At 45.5% G+C, this 19,778-nt stretch overlaps 1 protein-coding gene across 1 annotated transcript in view; it reads right to left on the bottom strand.

The window, feature by feature from the left end:
* Nucleotides 1-449: 449 nt before the first annotated feature.
* The window catches only part of Ccdc6 (coiled-coil domain containing 6), a 100,504-nt gene continuing 81,175 nt past the window's right edge, over nucleotides 450-19,778 (bottom strand). The window contains exons 7-9 of the mRNA XM_038343043.2: nucleotides 12,617-12,717; nucleotides 5,479-5,603; nucleotides 450-4,604 (exon numbers count right to left, since the gene is read on the bottom strand). Of these exons, the coding sequence (XP_038198971.1) occupies nucleotides 4,401-4,604; nucleotides 5,479-5,603; nucleotides 12,617-12,717 (430 nt within the window). The 3' untranslated portion in view covers nucleotides 450-4,400. The remainder of the gene's footprint in view (nucleotides 4,605-5,478; nucleotides 5,604-12,616; nucleotides 12,718-19,778) is intronic.

Genomic DNA, 19,778 nt, shown 5'->3' with positions numbered 1-19,778 from the left:
CACCCCTCTAGGTTTACTGTTTGAACTTGAAATATAGCATATCGGGGCAGCAAGCACTCTATGAAGGTTCTAAACCATGGGCCCTATCAGTGGTTAAGAGCACTGGCTGCTCTTTCAGAGGACCTGTGTTCAGTTCTTAGCACCCCCATGGTGGCTCACAGCTTCCTCTAACTCTAGCTGCAAGGGATCCAATGCAGGCACTGAACAATGTAGTATGTGGACATATGTGCAGGACAAATACCCCCAATTTTTTCCCTCTTTAGTATTTATAAAAAAAGAAAACCACACTAGCCCCATTTATGCCACCTTCCTACGTTTACTTCCTCTGGATGCCTTTAGAGATTATAATTGGATTTACTTTGAAAGTCTACTGGAACCAACACCAAACAATGATCGTTTCCAACTCAAAAGACCAGAAAGAATGAGAGGGAAGTTTATGGTTCAAGAGGTACATTTTAAAAAATTATCTTTATTTAGGTTTTCTGAGTCAGCACATGTATTAAAGACTGATCAACATAAAGGAAATAAGACATTAACTGGACATCTTACGTCTCTCTAAACTCCGACAGAGAAGGTCAGGATTGCCACCGTTACCTGAACTCCAAGCTAGTCAAGTTGTAGACAGGCTAGCAGGACGACACACAGAGCACACGGGTGTGCAGAGGCAGAGGACATGCTAGCATTTGGCTCTCCTCTCTTCCTTGCTGACATCTTCCCATTTGACAGTCTGCTGACTTTCCAAATGAAGTCCCAAATAAAAGTCTATGGAAACAACTCAGGGTGCATCTGACTGGACAGTCTTCCGAAGGAATGCATTCCAACCTGTGGCGCCTGCAACCTTTTTTTGTGTGTGTTTTTTTTAATTATTACTATTTTTTTTTTTTTGCCAGGATGAAGTTCAGATCAAGATGCACAATACAATCTGATGTTGGTGAGGACCGAGTCAAACAGTAAAGTTGAGCAGTAACCCAAGTTAAGGCATGAATGCACACACGCACACGTGCACACACACAGCACCCATGCTAGCACGCACAGAGGATCCCACTGATCACTCAAGGAGAGGCGACCTGGGTGTGGCCAGTAATCACAAACTGCTGAGCATTCTGGAAAATGCTCCCAAAAATGGTAGGCTAACACATTTTTATTAAAAAAAATAAAAAAAAAAACCCACCTAAAACTTAACAAAAAAAACCCCCTAAGACTCTTTTAGTCTTTCCCAATGGCTCCTGAGAAGGAACCATGGAACAGCGTCAATGGCTGGTTCTTTAATCGTTGGAAATTGAAGCTTTACTACGCATGTCTTTGGTAGTCATCACTACAAGCTCTCAGCATTGGTTATGCTATGAGACAAGTACTAGACAGAAGGTAAAGTTACACAGGAAACTTTCTCCAACACTTTAAAAAAAACACCCTTTCTGAAGCACGCATTGCCATACTTTTTCCTGTCTTCCTGGGTTTAAGAGCAGAGCTTTGTACAGGGCAAGATCATGTCTTCCCTACCCAACAATGGGGGAGGGGGGGGTACACATTGTTTTCCTACAGCCGAAGGATCAACAAAAATTCACATTATTAATTATATCTGGTCGAATCAGAAGCCAATGACAAAAGGCACAGCAGCATGAGGTGTCAAAAGCCACATTCTGGTCACACATTCATTCCGTGGTCACCCGCCATCTGTCTCCTTTTCAGTCAACCAAGACATATACATAAAATCCTAAACACTTCCACATTGGCCAAAGCTCTAGAAGTCTGTCTAGAAGGCCAGCACGCTTGACTAGAGAAAGCAGGTCAGAGCCCAGAGGCGCTGGGTGCTGGGTGTGTGGACTGGGTTCTGTATGAAGGTGAGGGTGTCTGGGAAGAGACCCTCAACCTATTAGCAGCACAGTGGTACCCGAGGGTCTCTGTCAACACGACAGGAGGTGGAGCCACCGAAGGTACTGTTGCTCTCACCTGCTGAGGATGGCTACTGATTTTAATCCAGAGTCAGCCTGTGAGAGAAAGGAACTGAACCCCAGAGCGCCATGTCTGGCACCAACCCACCTAGGATGGGTTTCCCGCAGTAAGGAGGCTCCTGTCTCTGGGGGCTCAGCAGCTGCTTCTCTTTCCTATTACTGCCGGCTTCCAGAGTAACACAGAGTATCCTAAATTCAGATGTAGTGTTTGTTCTCTTGGTCTTGCTGCCTGCAGGGAGAAGCAACTGGATTATGCTAAAAAGTGCTATGAGAGGACGTTTCGAGGGAAGGGATGGGTCTAGAGGAATCTGCAGGACACTGTCCGAGACAAGCCTGAACGCCAAGAACCTAGCTCGGAGAGGCTCTGCTTGCCGCACAGCAGAGCCTTCACTTTTGTGCTTCTAGGAGGTAACTAAGCTGATGGGCAGCGGAGGAGCGATCTTTACAGAATGGACTTGTGGGCTGGAGTATAAGCCGCGAGCCAGCAGTATTGAAATCTACAATCCCAGAAAAGTCTTGTAAACACATACCAAATTTCTCTCACAAGGAAAATTAAAAAAAAAAAAAAGAAAAGAAAAAAACAACTCAAGACTGTACCGTGAAGGAAGAATTCTTCTGCCCTAGCCTCAGAATTTCCCTGGAATGGTCATGTACCAAGAGGGTCAGGGAGTTGCTGGAGAAATGCCCGGGTTTAGTCTGACATTGAAAACCTACCGCCTTGACAGCGCCAGCCTCCACCCTGGGTCTGATAATGGCACCATGGCCGGCACATCACCCACGCACACACACCTTAAAAATAAAACTTTCACAGACCGACAGTTTCTTCCTGGTTGTCGGAGGGTAACATTCTCAGTGTAGGGGTGGAAGGGAAGAGGTGAAAGGTCCTACGGTGGTTCTTGTCCTCAAGTTCTTAAAATGCCATCAAACACTATCATCCCATAACGCCTTTTTCATTCTGTTAACTCTTAAATATGCATTCGAAGGCAAAAATGGAGGTTCCTAGGCTGTACAATATTAAATATCTACAATGTCACCAGGGTATTTCCTTGTTCTCGGGAGTGTGTTCCGTGAGGAGTCGCTATTGGAGATGGCTGTCACAAACATGAACTCTTAAAAATGACTGATAAATTAATTTTCAGTTCTCTGATTATATCCAACGGATTCACGTTTCTCATCATAAAATATACATTCTCTAGTAAGTTATTTTCATCCACGGCATATATAAATATGCAAACACAGGCAGGGAGAAAGCACTTGACTACGAAAGCACAAAGTAACAGCTGACAAACAGAAATGAAGGTGGTAACAGAGCCACTCGGTGTTCCACCCCAAGTGATTTGTGCTGAATGAATGGCAATCATGTTCAGAACCTCCTCGGTACTCTCCTGGCTTACTTATGATGGGCACCGTGAGTTGCCAGCAAGGCCAATGAGCTCCTCTGCTGGCTACGCTTCCTCTCTGTCAAGTGCCCCTTGGCCATCACGCTAAGATGCCACTTACACTTCAAACAGTATTTCCTAAGAGCATTTTGTACCTGGGAAATACCTGTTCACCCTGGCTCAGGACAGCACAAAAGAATGGAAGGGGTGGAGGGTCACTATTTCGGCTCTATTACAATCTCATGGCCCCTGCAGCAGAGCTCCAAGACAGCATTGGAGTCAGCCATCAAGACCACCAGAGGGAAGGCATCTACCCGCTCATGGTAGAAGGGACCAGCTTAGGTGGCTTAACTTGGAGAAAGGAAAGGAATCGCATCTCAATTAGCGATAATTCCCACCCCAGGCAGGGGGAGAAGCTCCAGCTGTGTGAGTTGTTTCTGTAGGCTGCTTTACGAGAGACACGTGGTCAATGTACATCAAAAACAACCTGTAAAAAGTGTGTCTGTAGAAAGCTCTACACTAGACATGTTGTGGGCACCGATTCATCTCACTTCCGATCCTATACTCAGAGTTAGGTTTGCAAAGGTCTGAACTGTAGTGCTCGATTCTTGGGATAGTTTGGTAAACTCCCCTGTGAACTGGAGGAGGAGGGTTACTAACAGCTCAGTAATTTCCTGCAAGTTCACAGAGGAACAATCTAAAACAAGATTTCCCTTCCTATTTTACAGACCTAAAAGCCAAGAAGAGAAGCCCTGGGGCCGGGCGTAGGGTGTGGGGTTTTGCACACTGCTTCTTATGACCAAATACCAGATAGCAATGTTCCAGCCAGGGAATGACGGACACGGAGATTCAAGTAAAACACCGATGGAAAGAAGTCGTCTGGTTAGTGTTGTAGACCCACAACACCGGCTGCGTTTCCGACGAACATTCACGACACTACGAGGAGGGCAGCTAGACAACCTCAGTGCAAACACATCAGATCCAAATATGCCAGGAAGGAAGCCTTTGGCGTTGAGAAGGCGGCTCCATCAGACGAGTCCCGACTTGAAATTCTGACTAAGCTCATGCATTAAGGCTGGGAGGAGGGGTGCACCAAATGCTGCTGCGAGGACGGGGCGGGCTGCGAGGAGGTGGCTGCCGTGGGGACCGCGGGCTGCATGGGGGGCGGAGGCGGTGGCGGAGGTGGCTGGACTGGGCTCTGTGTGTTGGGAGATGGAGGAGGCGTGGGCCTTTTGAATTTATCAGGACTGCTGCTTCTCCGTGGCGACGGCCTCTGTAAGGGGGGGGACACAGGGACAGCAGGTCAGTTTGGGATATCAGTTCAAGTCCAACGAAGTCAGAACCGGGGCTGAGGAGGATGGAACCTAGGCCAACAAGGGTCAGAAAAGCCATGGGTTCCTTCTTTATCATTAGTGGTTCCTGAACTAGCTGGGCCAACATAAACAAGGTAGTGTTCATCATACCTACGCCTGTGAAGAAGCAATACAAAAATGATAATATGTCTTTCATAGTCAAACACTCAACTGGGGTCCTTTAATAAAACAAAATAATACTAAAGATGCCATATAAACACTATCACTTGTGCGCCCTCATCCCCCTCCACTATTCGGCTTTCTTCTCACATTCTGAGGGGTCCCAGGACAACACCTTCTGCCTTTACACAACACCCTTCAAAGTTCAGAAGACTTGGATGGGCGCCCCACGTAATTTCACAGAGGAAGGCGGCTCTTTGAATTAGTTTCCCTCCTCCTCCATCCAGTTCTCACGTTTCTTCCTGTTCTCTCAGCCAACTGCACAGCCACGTATTATGCAGGGCTATTCTCCCAAGTGGAGCGCGAGAACCGGAAGAGAACTTGGCCCTCCTGAATCCAGGAGAGAAAAATAAATCTGGAAGTCAGGGCAAACTTTTAGGAAGGCCAACCAGGGTCGGCGAACTGCAACAAATTACATTTCATAGTGAGCAGTTTCCACAAAAGAAGATGAGTCTCCCCATCTGGGGGATGTGAGTTTCAACACCAGAACTCTGTGTCCAACTCTTGGGAATACTGTGTCCAGAGGGAGAAGTGACCCAAGACACAAGGTGGCAAGGGCGGGCGGCGGCCGCACTCTTCAGTGAGGAACCGCCGGCGCCCAGCGAGGGCACTTACTGTGATGCCGTGAGAGGCTCCCATGTGCTGAACGTGGAGGCCTGGGGAGTTGTAGTAAGACATCCCGGCGCGGGTCAATGAGGTTGGTGGTGTGAAACCAACCGTATGACTCGCGTACGAAAGACCTGAAATACAAACAAGGACAAGGAGGTTCAGCGTTATTTTGTAGCCGGGTTGTCTAGAATCCTCCAGGGAACTTTTCAATAAAAATAGACGTGCATAAGTGTGGGGCCACTCAGTGGGCACGGTGGGTAGCAAGGGGCATAAAAACAGACAACTGTCGAGCACAGGAGCCGAACAGTAATCCCAGACACGAATGTGGTCGTAGTCCACCAAATGACCCTTTAGATGGCGGCCAAGAGTTGCAGAAAGGATGACAAGAATGGTCTCTTCAATAGTGTTGGGAAAACTTCATATCCACAGGGAAAAACAAACATACATACATTGTGGAACAGTACTTTATCCAGGCAAAGATGTGCTACATCTGTTTCTGCCGCAGAATATTACTTTAACTATGCGAAGGTGCGTTGTGTTTGTTTAACTATGTAAAGATGTGTTGCTGTTCCACCTTGCCTTCCTAAGGCACCTGCTCGGTCTAAGAAAAAGGTGAACGGCCAATAGCTAGGCAGGAGAGGAATGGGCAAGGATAGGGTGCAGAGAAAATAAGGAGGAGGAGAAAGCTACGAGTGAGAGAGAAGAGAAAAGGAGAAAACAAGGGTTGAAAGAGAGAGGGACACGCCCGGAGAAACCCGGCAGCCAGCCAGACGCAAGCAGCAGTGGAAGTAAGATATACAGGCGAGAAACGTCAAAAGCCCGAGGCAAAATGTAGCCCACGAGAAACAGGTTAAGTTATAAGAGCTAGTAGAGCAAGCATAAAATAAGACTGAGCATTCAAAACTAATAAGAAGTCTCCATATCATGATTTGGGAGCTGGTTGAGCGGCCCAAGAGAAAGCCTGCTACCAACCAACAAACACCTTTTACGTTACACCACACACAGCATCAAATGGACTATGAAGCCACAGGGCATGCCTGTGTTTTACCAGTGGGTAAAACCTGCGGTGTGAAAACAGCCTAACAGCCCACCAGAGGCTGAGCAGACAGAGGATCCAGGGATACAGATAGTTGAGTACTGTTGTTACAAAGCGGGAAATCCTGCCTTACGCACGAGCCCAGAGAGCATTACGCCAAGCGAACCCGTCACAGAGTATACTGATATTTTATTTATGCTTTAATAAATAAAGCTTGCTTGAAGATCAGAGGGCAATACTAAGCCACTAGAGGCCAGGCAGTGACGTCACACACCTTTAATCCCTGGATTTGGGAGACAGAGGCAGATGGATCTCTGTAAACTCAAGGTCATCCTGGGCTACACAAGATCAACACAGAAACAGATACAGGTTGTGGTGGCTCACATCTTTAATCCCATTATTAGGGAGTCATATGTCTTTAATCCCAGCACTAGAGGGGAATATAATAGGAGGAGACAGAGGCTCAGGGCTCAGTCTGTAGTTGCTCAGCCTTGGTAGAGGTGAGACTTTTCTAGTGGCTTGGCTGTTACGCTTTTCTGATCTTCGGCTTGAGCCCCAGTATCTCTCTCTGGGTTTTTATTATTTGTGCAACAACAGAGAGACAAATACTGCACAGCTCCATGTATACGTGGAATCTAAAATGGCAGAGCAGACACAGGAGAATGGTGGCTGCCAGGGACCAGGAAGGAGGGGAGAAAGGCGAGCTCTGCGGCTGTGTCAGCATAGCAAGACGCAGAGACCTGCCAGACAGCACTGACTGCACCCCACAGATAACCGCAGTATTGTACACTCAAAGAGAGGGCAGACCTCAGGCTAAGTGCTCGCCATAGCTTTAAAAAGTCAAGCCCTGCAGTTCATCCCTTTAAAGAATAGGAATATAGAAGAACCAAGGGGAAAATAAGAAAAGGTAAAAATCAAATGTAAAGAAAAGGAAGAGAGATGATACCAGTAATAATTATACAGGACAAAACTATGTGTACATGTGTGTGTAAGCGTGTGTAAGTGTGTGTGTAATTGTGTGCATGTATACAAACTTCACAACCTGGAAATGTCTGATACAGGATACAAAAGCCCCACACATGCCAATGTTCCCTAAAAGACACCAAGGAAGTAACACCTATCAGGGCTGAGGAGGTGGCTCAATTGATGAGGTCCTTGCTGCACCTGCATGAGGACTGCCCGGGGAACATGCCAGGAGGGCCCCTGGGGCCTGCCAGTCAGACAGCCTAGCTGAATTGGTGAGCTTCAGGTAGATGGGAGACACTATTTCAAAACAAGATGGAGAGTGCACTCCCGAGGAATGATGCCGAGGTTGTCCTGGGGGTCCAATTAGCCGGATTTGAAATACTCAAGAGTGATTAGCTATGGACAGTCTAAGAAGCCCTAGAGAGCTGTACGGAAGCTGCAGTGGTCTGGGCAACACTGACGTCCCATCAATCCAGTGCTTTACACCTTCACTCCTAGCGTCTAAACGGAAACATGGCACAGGGTGGGGCCTTGCTGTGGCTTCAGTGGGTCCCGTCCACACTTCCACCACAGGCGCACACGAACACTCGGTCCCCAGCAGATGGCACTGTCCGGGAAGAGGCAGGGCCTCAGAAGGGAGGAGTAAGCGGAGGAGAATCTTAAGGTTTCTACGGTGCAGCCTCACTTCCAGACTGCTTCCTGCCTGTGGATACAATGTGACCAGCTGCCTCAGGCTCTTGTCCCCATGTTCTTCTCTGATGGGACAGGCTGGAACCCACCCTTTGCCCCTTAGGCCACTTCCTGTCAAAAGTCTGGCCATAGTGTAACTAACAGCCATTAAAAAAACTGATGAAGTAAAAATACTAACGGAGAAGGATTTGGACAAGGACTGGTGTCACCGACTTCTTTGTGGCTGGAGGCCAGGCTTTATTAACTACTGCCGCCTATTTCCTTCCACAAAGATACACCGAGTATCTTACAGGACTCTTCTGTGCCTTTCAGATCAAATGCTCAGAGCTTATCTCCTGATTTTTGACGCACATTCAACCAAGCGGTGCTCTGCGATGAAGTCATTTAGACCACAGCGATCGTTTAACGTTGACTGGTTCATGATGCGCTGAGATTAAAGAGGTCATCTTCAAGTAACAGCCTGGAACAAAACTCTAATTCTGCTCCTTACGAAAGTAATGGTGATACTGGGGGTGGGAATGGGGGTGTCCCACTCAGAGGTGCAACCACTGTCTATGGGCCCAAGGTCTGGGTTCAGTCCCCATCACCAAGAAAGAAAGAAGAAAGACAAAGAACAAATGAATAAATACCTTCAACCCCCCACCCCACAAGAAATAAAAGGACTCCTTAATTTTAAAGAGTGCTCAAGGAATCTCTTGATTAAGAATACTCAGTGGCTGAGACACTGGCTCCTCTTGCAGAGGAGCTGGGTTTGGTTCCCAGCACCTACATGGTGGCTCATAACCATCTAGTTCCAGGAGACCCAACCCCCTCTTCCTGACCTCTGAGGGAATCAGGTATGCATGGAATGCACGCACACACATATGCAGGCTAAAAATGCATACACATAAAAATATAAAATAACATTAAAAATAGATTCCTTTCATGAAACAAAAAATCCAGCCTACTTACTAGATTAATTTTTCTAAAGAATAATTTTAATTATGTTAAACCACTAACCATGAATCTTCAAAGTCTCTCTATTGCTTGTCCGTCCGTCCATCCGTCCATCCATCCACTCTTTCTCCCCTTCTGATGCTCTAGGCCAGTAATTCTCAACTGTGAACACCAAGCCCTCTGACTCTAACCCTAAGCCCAACCAAATCAATCAATCAATCAATCAATCAATCAATCAATCAATCAATCATCAATCAATCAATTAATCAATCAAGGGAATCCAGGGCAGTGATGACAATCTTCCATCTGGTACTGAGCCACAAGGACATATCATTTTATCTCATTGTGCTATAAATCCCACCACTAGCAAACCTGACTGCTGTGACACCCTCAGAAGACTAAAAGGCCTCAATAAGTTATTAGCATAGTTTTTTTTTTTTTTTAACCATCTTCCTCAGGCCCTACTGATTACATAATATTAAGTCAGGGGATCTTATTTTCTATTCTCTCTTAAATCTTAATAACCATGCAGCTCACCTTTTGGCCCAGAAATACATTAGAGAATAAACAATAATAGCAGCAACAAACCCTTGTTGAACCTGGAAATCTGCATACAGAGGCTGCTGAGCAGAAAATAACGCAGCTTAAGGACAGGGACACATTGTAAGAATTTCAATGGGAGAGATCAGCGTGTCCCCAGACGGCTAGGGAATAACACCACTGTGAAGTACTGCGGTTTCTGATGCCCACTGCTGAGGTCATGGCTGTCCATGGCGTTTATTGGTCACACTGTCCTAGCTTTGGTACCTGGGGGCTCCTGGCTCTCTGTCACATCCTTACCACTATTTCTGAGAAATTCTTCACTTTGTGAAGATGTCACACATCCATCTTTCTGAGGGGCCCAAGTTCCTTTTAACTAAGAACAGAGACAGAAACCAAATCTGGCTTCTGGATGCACTACTGTTACTGGAGACACAAAGCTGCTTTTAGACCTAGTTACTGCCCATTCCTGATTCAGACACATCCAAACAAGCTACTGAGACGATGGTACCATTATACAAATGCAGTACGATTGCCTTGCTGACATTTCAACAACAGAAATACTATTCTAAACCAAACTCTCACATTTGCTGGCCCTGCCCCACCACTCAATGTCTGCAGTATTTTTTCTGATCGTTTAGAAATGACCTGCCTCTAAAAATTATGAGCTTTAAGCAAATCAAATAAGGTATTAAGTTACACACAACATGAGTTTGCATTTCTGCCTGCTACTAAGTAACCCTCCCCCACTACAATCCTGACTTAAGTCTTCCTTTTATGCCAATAGATCAAAAGATAAAAAGAGACTTTTATTGTGGTGATAAAAGTGGAGAGGCAGCTAAGAGAGGCTTTCGGGGACAGACTTAAGGCCACTGGAGACTAGAGGAAGGGATTCTGATGTGGGAGTCCCCTCTGTGTGCTGTGATTACCACTAATGAATGAAGAAACTGCCTCGGCCTGTTGATAGGACAGAACTTAGGTAGGCAGGAAGGACTGGACAGAATGCTGGGAGGAAGAAAGGCAGAGTCAGAGAGAGGGAGAGAGAGACAGAGACAGACAGACAGACACACACACACACACACACACACACAGAGAGAGAGAGAGAGAGAGAGAGAGAGAGAGAGAGAGAGAGAGAGAGACAGAGACAGAGACACAGAGAGAGACAGAGACAGAGACACCATGGAGCCTCCGGAGTCAGACATGCCGAATCTTTGCTGGTAAGCCACTGCCACGTGGCAATATACAGATTAATAGAAATGGGTTAAATTAAGATGTAAAAGTTAGCCAGTAAGAAGCTAGAGCTAATGAGCCAAGCAGTGTTTTAATTAATACAGTTTCTGTAGATTATTTCAGTTCTGGGCGGTCAGGACAAACAAGTGACCTCCTCCTACAGGATTCAGATTTGGGAACATTCTTTTGGTAAGACACAAGGAACAATGGCCAGCCACACTGTTCATCTTGGATAGGAATCACTGGCCATCCTTGGTCTCCTTTCTCTAACAGTTGCCACCATGTGGGAGACTTGTTCTTGTTAGCTTTGAGTGTCTCCTTTGAAGAGGGAAAGGGGGTAAGGAAGCTAGAGAGATGGCTCTGTGGTTAGAGCACTGGCTGCTATTCCAGAGGACCTGATGTAAATGCCCAGTACCCCAATATGGTGGCTCACAGCCAGCTGCAACTCTAATATCAGGGACCCAGTGTTTCCTTCTGACCTCTGAGGGCATTGCTCGCACATGGTTCACAGACACAGCAAAATAATAATATTAATAATATCATCAAAAGTCACTGTAGTGCTGGCCAGACCCCAAACTGATAAAGCCAAGATACTTCTGCCACACCGTCCTCATTGCAGTCACTCAAGAGAATCATGACCTCTTCATCATCCTTAAGGGAAACCCTTGCTTTGATCATGACATCAGACAAAACTAACCACAGTCCTCACAAAGCCTCTGCAAGGCCACCCCTACTGTGCCACTCCTCCAACCAGGCGCCACCCCTGCAGACTTGTCCCTCAACTCTTCCTGCAGCTTGTTCATCAGGTAGCACATAAACAGGAGTGTGCCAGTCTCTGTCTTCCCCCCACTGCCCCTGCCACCCTTCCTCTGCCCCACTTCCTCCTCGTCCCTTGAGGGTGAAGCCTGTACTTGATCCACCAACACTGGAGTGCCAGACAATGCTGGTGCTGGGCCTGGGACACTGAGGAGTATTTTGGGGGTCAGGTGAAGACATTCATACTGGGAAACAAAGCAGGAAGGAGCAACAGCAGCTGCCTTGCTTCTTTCTGGCCTTCTAGGTCTGGTTCACATATCACTGACGTGTCAAGAGGCAGCTCAGGCTAGGAACTTGATGTTGTACAAGGAAGCCCATCCTGGCCTCTTCTTGGCCCAAGGACTGAGAGCTGGTAACCCAAGAATGGCAGCTTCTTCTATTTTCACAAGGGAAGAAGGATGCCTACAGTATCATTGGAAGCAGGAACGTAGTAAAAGGACCCACGAAAGACACACGGTAAAGCATCTTGGAACTCTACCCAGAGACCCTGCCCATCCCGAGACTAGTCACACACAGTCTTCTTCTAGAAAGGGTTTCTGAGGTCAAACCTAGGTTAATAAATAATCTGTATCTAAAGCTCAGTGAACACCGAGGAAGAGGCAGCTATCGATGGTGTGAAGCCCTCAAAAATAAAGGTTGAAAGAAAAATAATAATACAGCAGTAATACCCCCCCCCCCCACACACAGTTCTTGTGTTTAAGATCTTCAAGCCAACACTCAGTACTGACAGTGACTTATTTTTGAAAAACACAAAATAGAAGAGAGCACAACCGGGGCTGTCGATTAAACATGCCAGAAGAGCTGGCTGAAAATCGGTGAGGAGCACTTGCTAAACCCGTGTGAGGCCCTGGATTCAATCCCCAGTCCCCCCTCCTCCCCTGGAAACCTCCCGGGAACCAGTGACACTGTGGTAAAGGAGGTTACACTCACCGGGTGATATAGGCCTGCTGGAACTGGGAGAAGGCGTGTAAGGGATTGGGCTGGACACAGTGCGAGGTCTTAGTCCTTGTGCTGACATCTCATTAAAATACCTAGAAGAAGAGAGGAGGGGGGAGCTGAAACATGGGTGTTCACGTAGTCCCCAGAAGACATCCTAGCTGCAAAAGGTGTGACCACACAATCTGAGGTCAAAACCCAGGGAGTTGGTGAGGGTGGACCCAGGGGACATTGTGAGTGCAGACTTCTGGGTCATACTGCTCCAGGTTGACAGAGGCCTGTCATAGCCATGCCACACATCAGAGAGGACCAGGCTTGAAGAAGTCCCTTCAGTGATCCCAGAAGCACAAAGACCTCTACGCTGAAATTGCTCTTTGAAGCTCAAAACTAAATAAGCTCACCAATATTTAAGTTATCCCATTAAGTTTAAAGACACATATGCCCTCTGGGGCTGAGTGCAAGGCAAGCTTTACATAACAGATGGTCACGCATTAGAATTTCACCGACGACAGCAGTGGAGGGTCACGCTCAGCCACACTGTGCTGAGTCTCAGCTTCCACCTGATTTTAGAAGTCACGCCAGTCCTGAATGTGCTCAAGCGGGGTCATCAGCACCAACGGCTTTCACTATGTGATCCAAGCACAGAGTGCTGATGGGAGAGAATTTCTGCTTGACAGACTTCCTGACAAACAGCCCTCCCAAGGCCTTAACGTTAAACAGGCCTGTACTTTCATCCCAGAGCACAGTCAGCCCTGGCATTAATTCACACGAGGAGGAACTAACATGGCCATTTCCCAGCAGGTTAATAGATCCTGACTGACACACAGCTCAATTAGATGCCTGCCTCTTTGTCTTCTTCCCCTCTTTAGAACAGCCCACCACAGCAATACCAGGTAGGCCCCTTGCTCATACTGCAAGCAGGCAGGTGGTTACTATCACCCCTTCAAGTGGTCTTAAGTGGCTGAAGCTTTCTCTCCCTGAGATTCACCACATTGTTAGTGGTCCTTGGAGGCTGAGTGGTACTTAATCAGGCAACTCCGCTGTACCTGGAGTAATTTATGAACAAATAAAAGCAGGGCTGGGGATGTAGCTCAGCTGGCAGAGTGCCTGCCTACCAAGCATGGAGCCCTGGGTTGTGCCTCCATACACCCGTAATCCCAACTCTGGGGTGGACACAGGAAGGTCAAAATCCAAGGTCGGCTCAGGACTGCAGGAGAGCCTGCCTAAAAGCAGAAGACAAGCAACAAAAATGAAGTAAAATGCCAGGTGTGGCGGCGTACGCCGTTAATCCGAGCACTTGGGGAGGCGGAGGCAGGTGGATCTCCAAGAGTTTAAGAGCAGCCTGGTCTACAGAGCAGGTCCAGGACAACCAGGACTGTTATAAAGAGAAACCCTGCCTAGAATAAATAGAATAGATAGATTAGATAGATAGATAGATAGATAGATAGATAGATAGATAGATAGATAGATAGATAGAGATAGACAGACAGACAGATAGACAGACAGACAGATAAGAGTTAAGTAAGTAAGACAGACTTCTGCAGTAAACATTAATCCACCTGGACGTGTGAAGGAGCCACGTTTCAAGAATGCCCCCCGCCCACCGAGGCCCAGCCCAGGTGTTTTGTATTCCAACCCCAGTCTCCTCTGAGTCTTCAAATATGTACTAAACTATCCAGTCAACTGCTTTGTGTTTGGGCTGACATTTTCAGTCAAACCATTTTCCTGAGAATGAGAAACTGCAGAACAGATGCACGAAGTTCAGAAGCAAGGATCAGAGTTCTGTAGCACAATCTCTTGACAAGAGAAGCAATTCTTTAAGGGAGGAAGGAGGGAGATGTTTAAAAGGGGAAAACTTGTTTACTTCCTTCTGCAACTTTCAATTATAACTTGTCATAATTTTTTTTTAAATCAATTCTCTTGAAAGCATCGAGGGGAACAGTGGGAAGGCTTTGGCAGGCTTCTGGTCTAAATTTCCCCTAAAGAAACAGAGGCGGAGAGCTGGATGTATCCTCAGCAGACAGCACTTCTCACAGAACAGACCCTAGCTGGCAAGCCGGGTCTCACAGCGAGGATGCCCATCTGTCTCAGGAGACTCTGTCTCCCTTTAACCCTGAGATGTGGCCCATGGGAAGCCAGACCACACCTGGTCAGAAACGGTCTGTGTCACAGGAAGGCTAATTCCATAAATTAGCTGTAAATGCTGCACACCCAAAGTCCTTGTTCTATTTTGACTTGTTATCTTAATGACTTCCTTACTCAAAAGCAAAGAGGAGGAGATGAAGGAGGAGGGTCCAAACAAGGTACAGATGCAGAAACCAGCTGTTCTGGTTACCTGTATGACGCTTGTTTCAGCATAGGAGACAAGAGAAGTTCAAGCTAAAGACATAGTAAAATCACTGCAGAAAATTTCCCAGAGCTAGGGAAGAAATGGCCACACAGATGAAAAAAGCACCTCGCACATCCTATAGTAGAGTCACTGAGTACACAGAACAAAGAAATTAACACTGACACTTACAGAAGAGTATCAAGTCACAGAGAAGAGGAAACCCATTAGAGAACAGCAGACTATTCAAGAGAAATTCTAAAAGTCAGAAGGGACATACAACAATGTATTCCAAACTCTGAAAACAGTTAACCAGCAATCCAGATTATTATTATACCCAGCAAAACTATTCCTTTTAGTTGACAGAGAGTTTTCATTATAAACACAAGCTAGAGGAATTTATAATCAATAAACCAGCACTATAGAAGAAACCTGAAGGAATTCTACATAGCAAAGAGAAAAGAAAAAACATACCCATGAGGCTACTGTGAAGAATGAAATATGTACTAGAACAGCAAACAAGCAAATGGGGATTGGCAAAGTGCCAAAGGTTATAGAATCTGTAATTGTCAGGAAGGCACGAACACCTTTCAATATTAACTCTGAATGTTAATAGCCCCAACCATCCAAAGCACACAAGAGGAGTAAATTGGATTAAAAAACAGGAGCCATCTGTCTGTTGCCTACAAGGGAACATATCTTACCCGCAAAGCCAAATTAGAGTAAAAAGAAGAGACATTCTAAGGCAACGGAACTTGAAAACAAGTTGGTATTGCTGTTGAAACATCTGGCAAAGTAGACTTCAACGGAGAGCAAGTCAGGAGAGGTAAGGAGGATGTGCGCAGTTTCATAAATATAAACACCACAGATGTAAACACACACACTTAGGCAGTATCGGGAGACTTCCTTTCCCTTGCTCACGGAGCAACAGGCCGTCCAGACCAAAAGAACAAAGAAATATCAGAGTCAGACATCAAAGATCAAATGGATTTAAACAGATATCTAAGATGACTCCACTTAAACAGTGCAGGATACACATTCTCACTGGCAGCCTATGGACCCTTCTCCAAAATGGGTCAAACTGAGGATCAGAACAAGTCTTAAGAAAGTTTAACTAATTACGTTCTACCTGTTTGCACTGGAGCAAAACTGGAGATTAATAATGAGAGAGACCACAGAACACAAAAGGTCACACAGAGTAAACAACACAGCACTGAATGATGAATAGGTCATAGAAGAAGTCAGGAGGGAAATTAAAAATTCCCAGAATTCAATGAAATCAAAAACAAGAGTATCAGAACTCAAGGAATACAATGAAAGTGTTTCTAAGAAGTTTACAGTTACAAATGCCCAGAGAGAAAGAGAGAGAGAGAGAGAGGGAGAGATCACAACTCTATAACTTAATTATACACCTCAAGAGAAAGAACATGCCAAACCCCAAACTCAATAGACAGAAATACCTGGGGGCTGGAGGGATGGCTCAGAGGTTAAGAGCATTGCCTGCTCTTCCAAAGGTCCTGAGTTCGATTCCCAGCAACCACATGGTGGCTCACAACCATCTGTAATGGGGTCTGGTGCCCTCTTCTGGCGTGTAGGCATACAGACAGACAGAATATTGTATACACAATAAATGAATGAATGAATGAATGAATGAATGAATGAATGAATGAATGAATAAATATTATAAAAAAAATAGACAGAAATACCAAGAACAGGACAGAGGCTAATGAAATGGAAGTAATAACTACTACTAATAACCAATGAAATAAAATGTTGGTTCTTTGAAAAGGGAAGTTTGACAGAGCCTTAGCCAAACTAACCCAGAGACAGACACCAATCAGACTCAGAGGACCATAAAAGCCCAGTGTGAAAACCTGTACTCTAGAACATTGCCATATCTACAAGAAATGGACACATTCTGAAACACACAAACTTATCAAAATTAAATTGAGAAGACGTAAGCTACTTAGAACTTAAGACAGAGTTCATGCCAAGCAATGAGACTGACTTAGTAAGACAAAGTTTCCCAACTAAAAACAATTTTAAAAGTGCAGTCTCAGGAGGATTCACTGCTGAGTTCTACCAGACCTCCAAAGAAGCGACATCAAAGCTCTTCCAAGGACAGCATGAAAGAGGAAAGGGAAGAACACAGCCAGCATTGCTGCTACTCAAACCACATAAGGACCCTACAACAGCAGTCAAACCTTTCTGCTGGGCAAGGATGCAAAAATTCTCACTGAAAGAGCTTGCAAATGGAATCAAGAAGAACATTTGCCACGACCCAGTCAGTTTCATTTGAGGGATGCAAGGATGGTTCAACATACTCATATCAATAAATACATATCAATAAATACATCAGCGGTCTTTGATGTGGAAATCGCGTCACCATCTCCAGAGTCCAACATCCTTTCATGATAAAAGACCTGAAGAAACTATGGGAGAGTAGACCTCAAAGTAATAAAGGATATATGCAACAAACTGATGATAGCCAACATTACACCACATGGTGGTCTATTATTTGTGTCTTAATAAGTAAAGCTCGCCTGAAGCAAAGCAGCCACACTAGTCAGCCATACAGGCCAGGCAGTGGCTGCATACACCTTCAATCCCAGCAGTCACAGTAGATAATCATAAATGCCGGGTGGTGGTGGTGCATGCCTTTAATCCCAGCATTAGAGCGGAATGTGAGGCGGGATGAGACAATAACTCGCTCTCTAGTGGCTCGGCTGCTTTGCATTTCTGATCTTCAGGTTGAACCCCAGTATCTGTCTCTGGGTTTTTAATATTTGTGTTACCACACTAAGTGGGAGAACCTCAAATCATTGCTGCCCAAAGCAGAACTGTGACAAGGACACCCATTTCTCCACACTTACTCATTATGGCCACCAAGTCGTAGCTAGGAAGAAGCAGAAATAAAGAAATAAAACTGATTCAAATAAAGAAAGGAAGAAACCAAATGACTCCTATTTGTACAAATGATTTGTTATATAGATCTTAACAATGACAAAATTTAAAATTCTGAAAGAAAACATTTGAAAAAGACGCCCCCCCCCCAAACCAATGGACGTTGCTTCCATTGGCATGAATATGCAGAATTACTATAATGTTATTTGCAGTCCTCATCTAAGTTCCAAAGGCATTCTTCATGGGGGGAGGGGGGGATACTGACGTTGACATACAAGCAAAAAGACTCCAGAGAATCAAGGCAATCCCGAGAAGAAGGAAAAGAGTTCACATTGTCACTGTGTTTGATTTCAAGGAACACTACAGAGCCATACTAATAAAAACAGCAAGGCACATCGAAAAAAAAACAGCAGATGGAGACTCAGATCCATGTCACTACCTGGCTTTTTCTGAGAGAGGCACAAAAATACACACTGGAGAATGGACAGCCTCTCTAACAACAGTGCTGAGAAGAGTGGGTACCCCTCACAGGTAGAATGAAGCCTGTGCATAATAAAAATCAACTCAAAACAGATCAAAGACTTCAAAGACCTGAGAGTCTGAAGCTGCTGGGGAAAACACTTTAAGACACAGGCATTGACTGGCAGAGACGTTCTGGAAAGAAAGACACAGCTCAGGACATGATATCAAGAACTGGTAAACAGGATGCTATGAAATGGAAAACCAATGGAAACAGTAACTGCTGAAGAAAATCTTTGCCAGGTACGCATCAAACAGGCGGTTAATGATATCCAGAATAAGGAACTAAAAGAAATAAATACTAAAAATCCAAACAAGCCCATCAATAAACAAGAAAATGAGATAAACAGTTGTTCTTAAACGCTGGACAGGCCAGCTGTGGCGGGCACGCCTTGCCTGTGTGAGGACAGCCTGGTCTACACAGTGAGCTCCAGGTCAGGCGGACCTGCCCAGTGAGATCCTATCTCGGAGAAAACTTATAAAAGTCAATAAACTTATGAAAAAATGTCCAACATCCTTAGCTACCAGGGAAATTCCAGTCAAAACTATCCCGAGATTCTCACCCTGGCTGGAATGTTACTAAGAAAACAAGGAACAAATGCTGGTGGGGACCGGGATACGAGGAAGCCCTCATAGGCTGCTGGTGGGAATGTGGGCCAGCCCAACTGCTATCAAAAGCAGTATGAGGGTTTCTCAAAAAAAAAAAAAAAAAAAAAAAAAAAAAAAAAAAAACCAGAACAGTCCTATGCCTCGGATATGCCGCTACCAGAGGGCTTTACATCAGTCACAGTGATGCCTGTACATCTCTGCTCTACAGTTCTATGCACAACAGCTGACTTACAGATTCTGCACGGAGGTCCCTACACAAGGGAAATGCGGCATGCCCATGCCATGGAGCTTACGCAAGGGTAAAAAAGACAGAAACTAGGCTATTTGCTGAAAGACAGAGGCCGCTGGAAACCAAAGCAAGTCAATTAAAGCCAGACTCGGAGGCAAGGATCCTGTCTTCTCTTATTTGTCGGTTCTAGATTTCTTACATATACACAAAGCCATTTATATGTACACACGGGGCATGAAATCAGAAGGAGGGCAAGAGGGATGGAAAGATGCCCAATCAGATGGAAGAAAGTGGAGAAAGGAGAGGGTGTGAAGTGAACGTGGTCAACTCACCTAATATACTTGAGAGAGACGGTCTCTAGGAAACCCAACACTGTTCAAAGCCCACCCCCAACAGATCATGCTGTAACTCTATGGCCTGATGCTTTCCTGATTCAGATTATAATTGCAGAGTTACTTCCAAAGGACACAGATGCATATATGAGCTAAATACTAAACTCAGTGGGTTATAAACAAAGATATCAAAGCAGGAGGGGATGGATAGAAAGGGAGGGGGGTGGGAGAGACTGA

This window comes from Arvicola amphibius, chromosome 9, assembly GCF_903992535.2.
Source record: "Arvicola amphibius chromosome 9, mArvAmp1.2, whole genome shotgun sequence".
Classification (NCBI taxonomy): domain Eukaryota; kingdom Metazoa; phylum Chordata; class Mammalia; order Rodentia; family Cricetidae; genus Arvicola; species Arvicola amphibius.
This window is presented reverse-complemented; position numbering and strand designations above follow the sequence as displayed.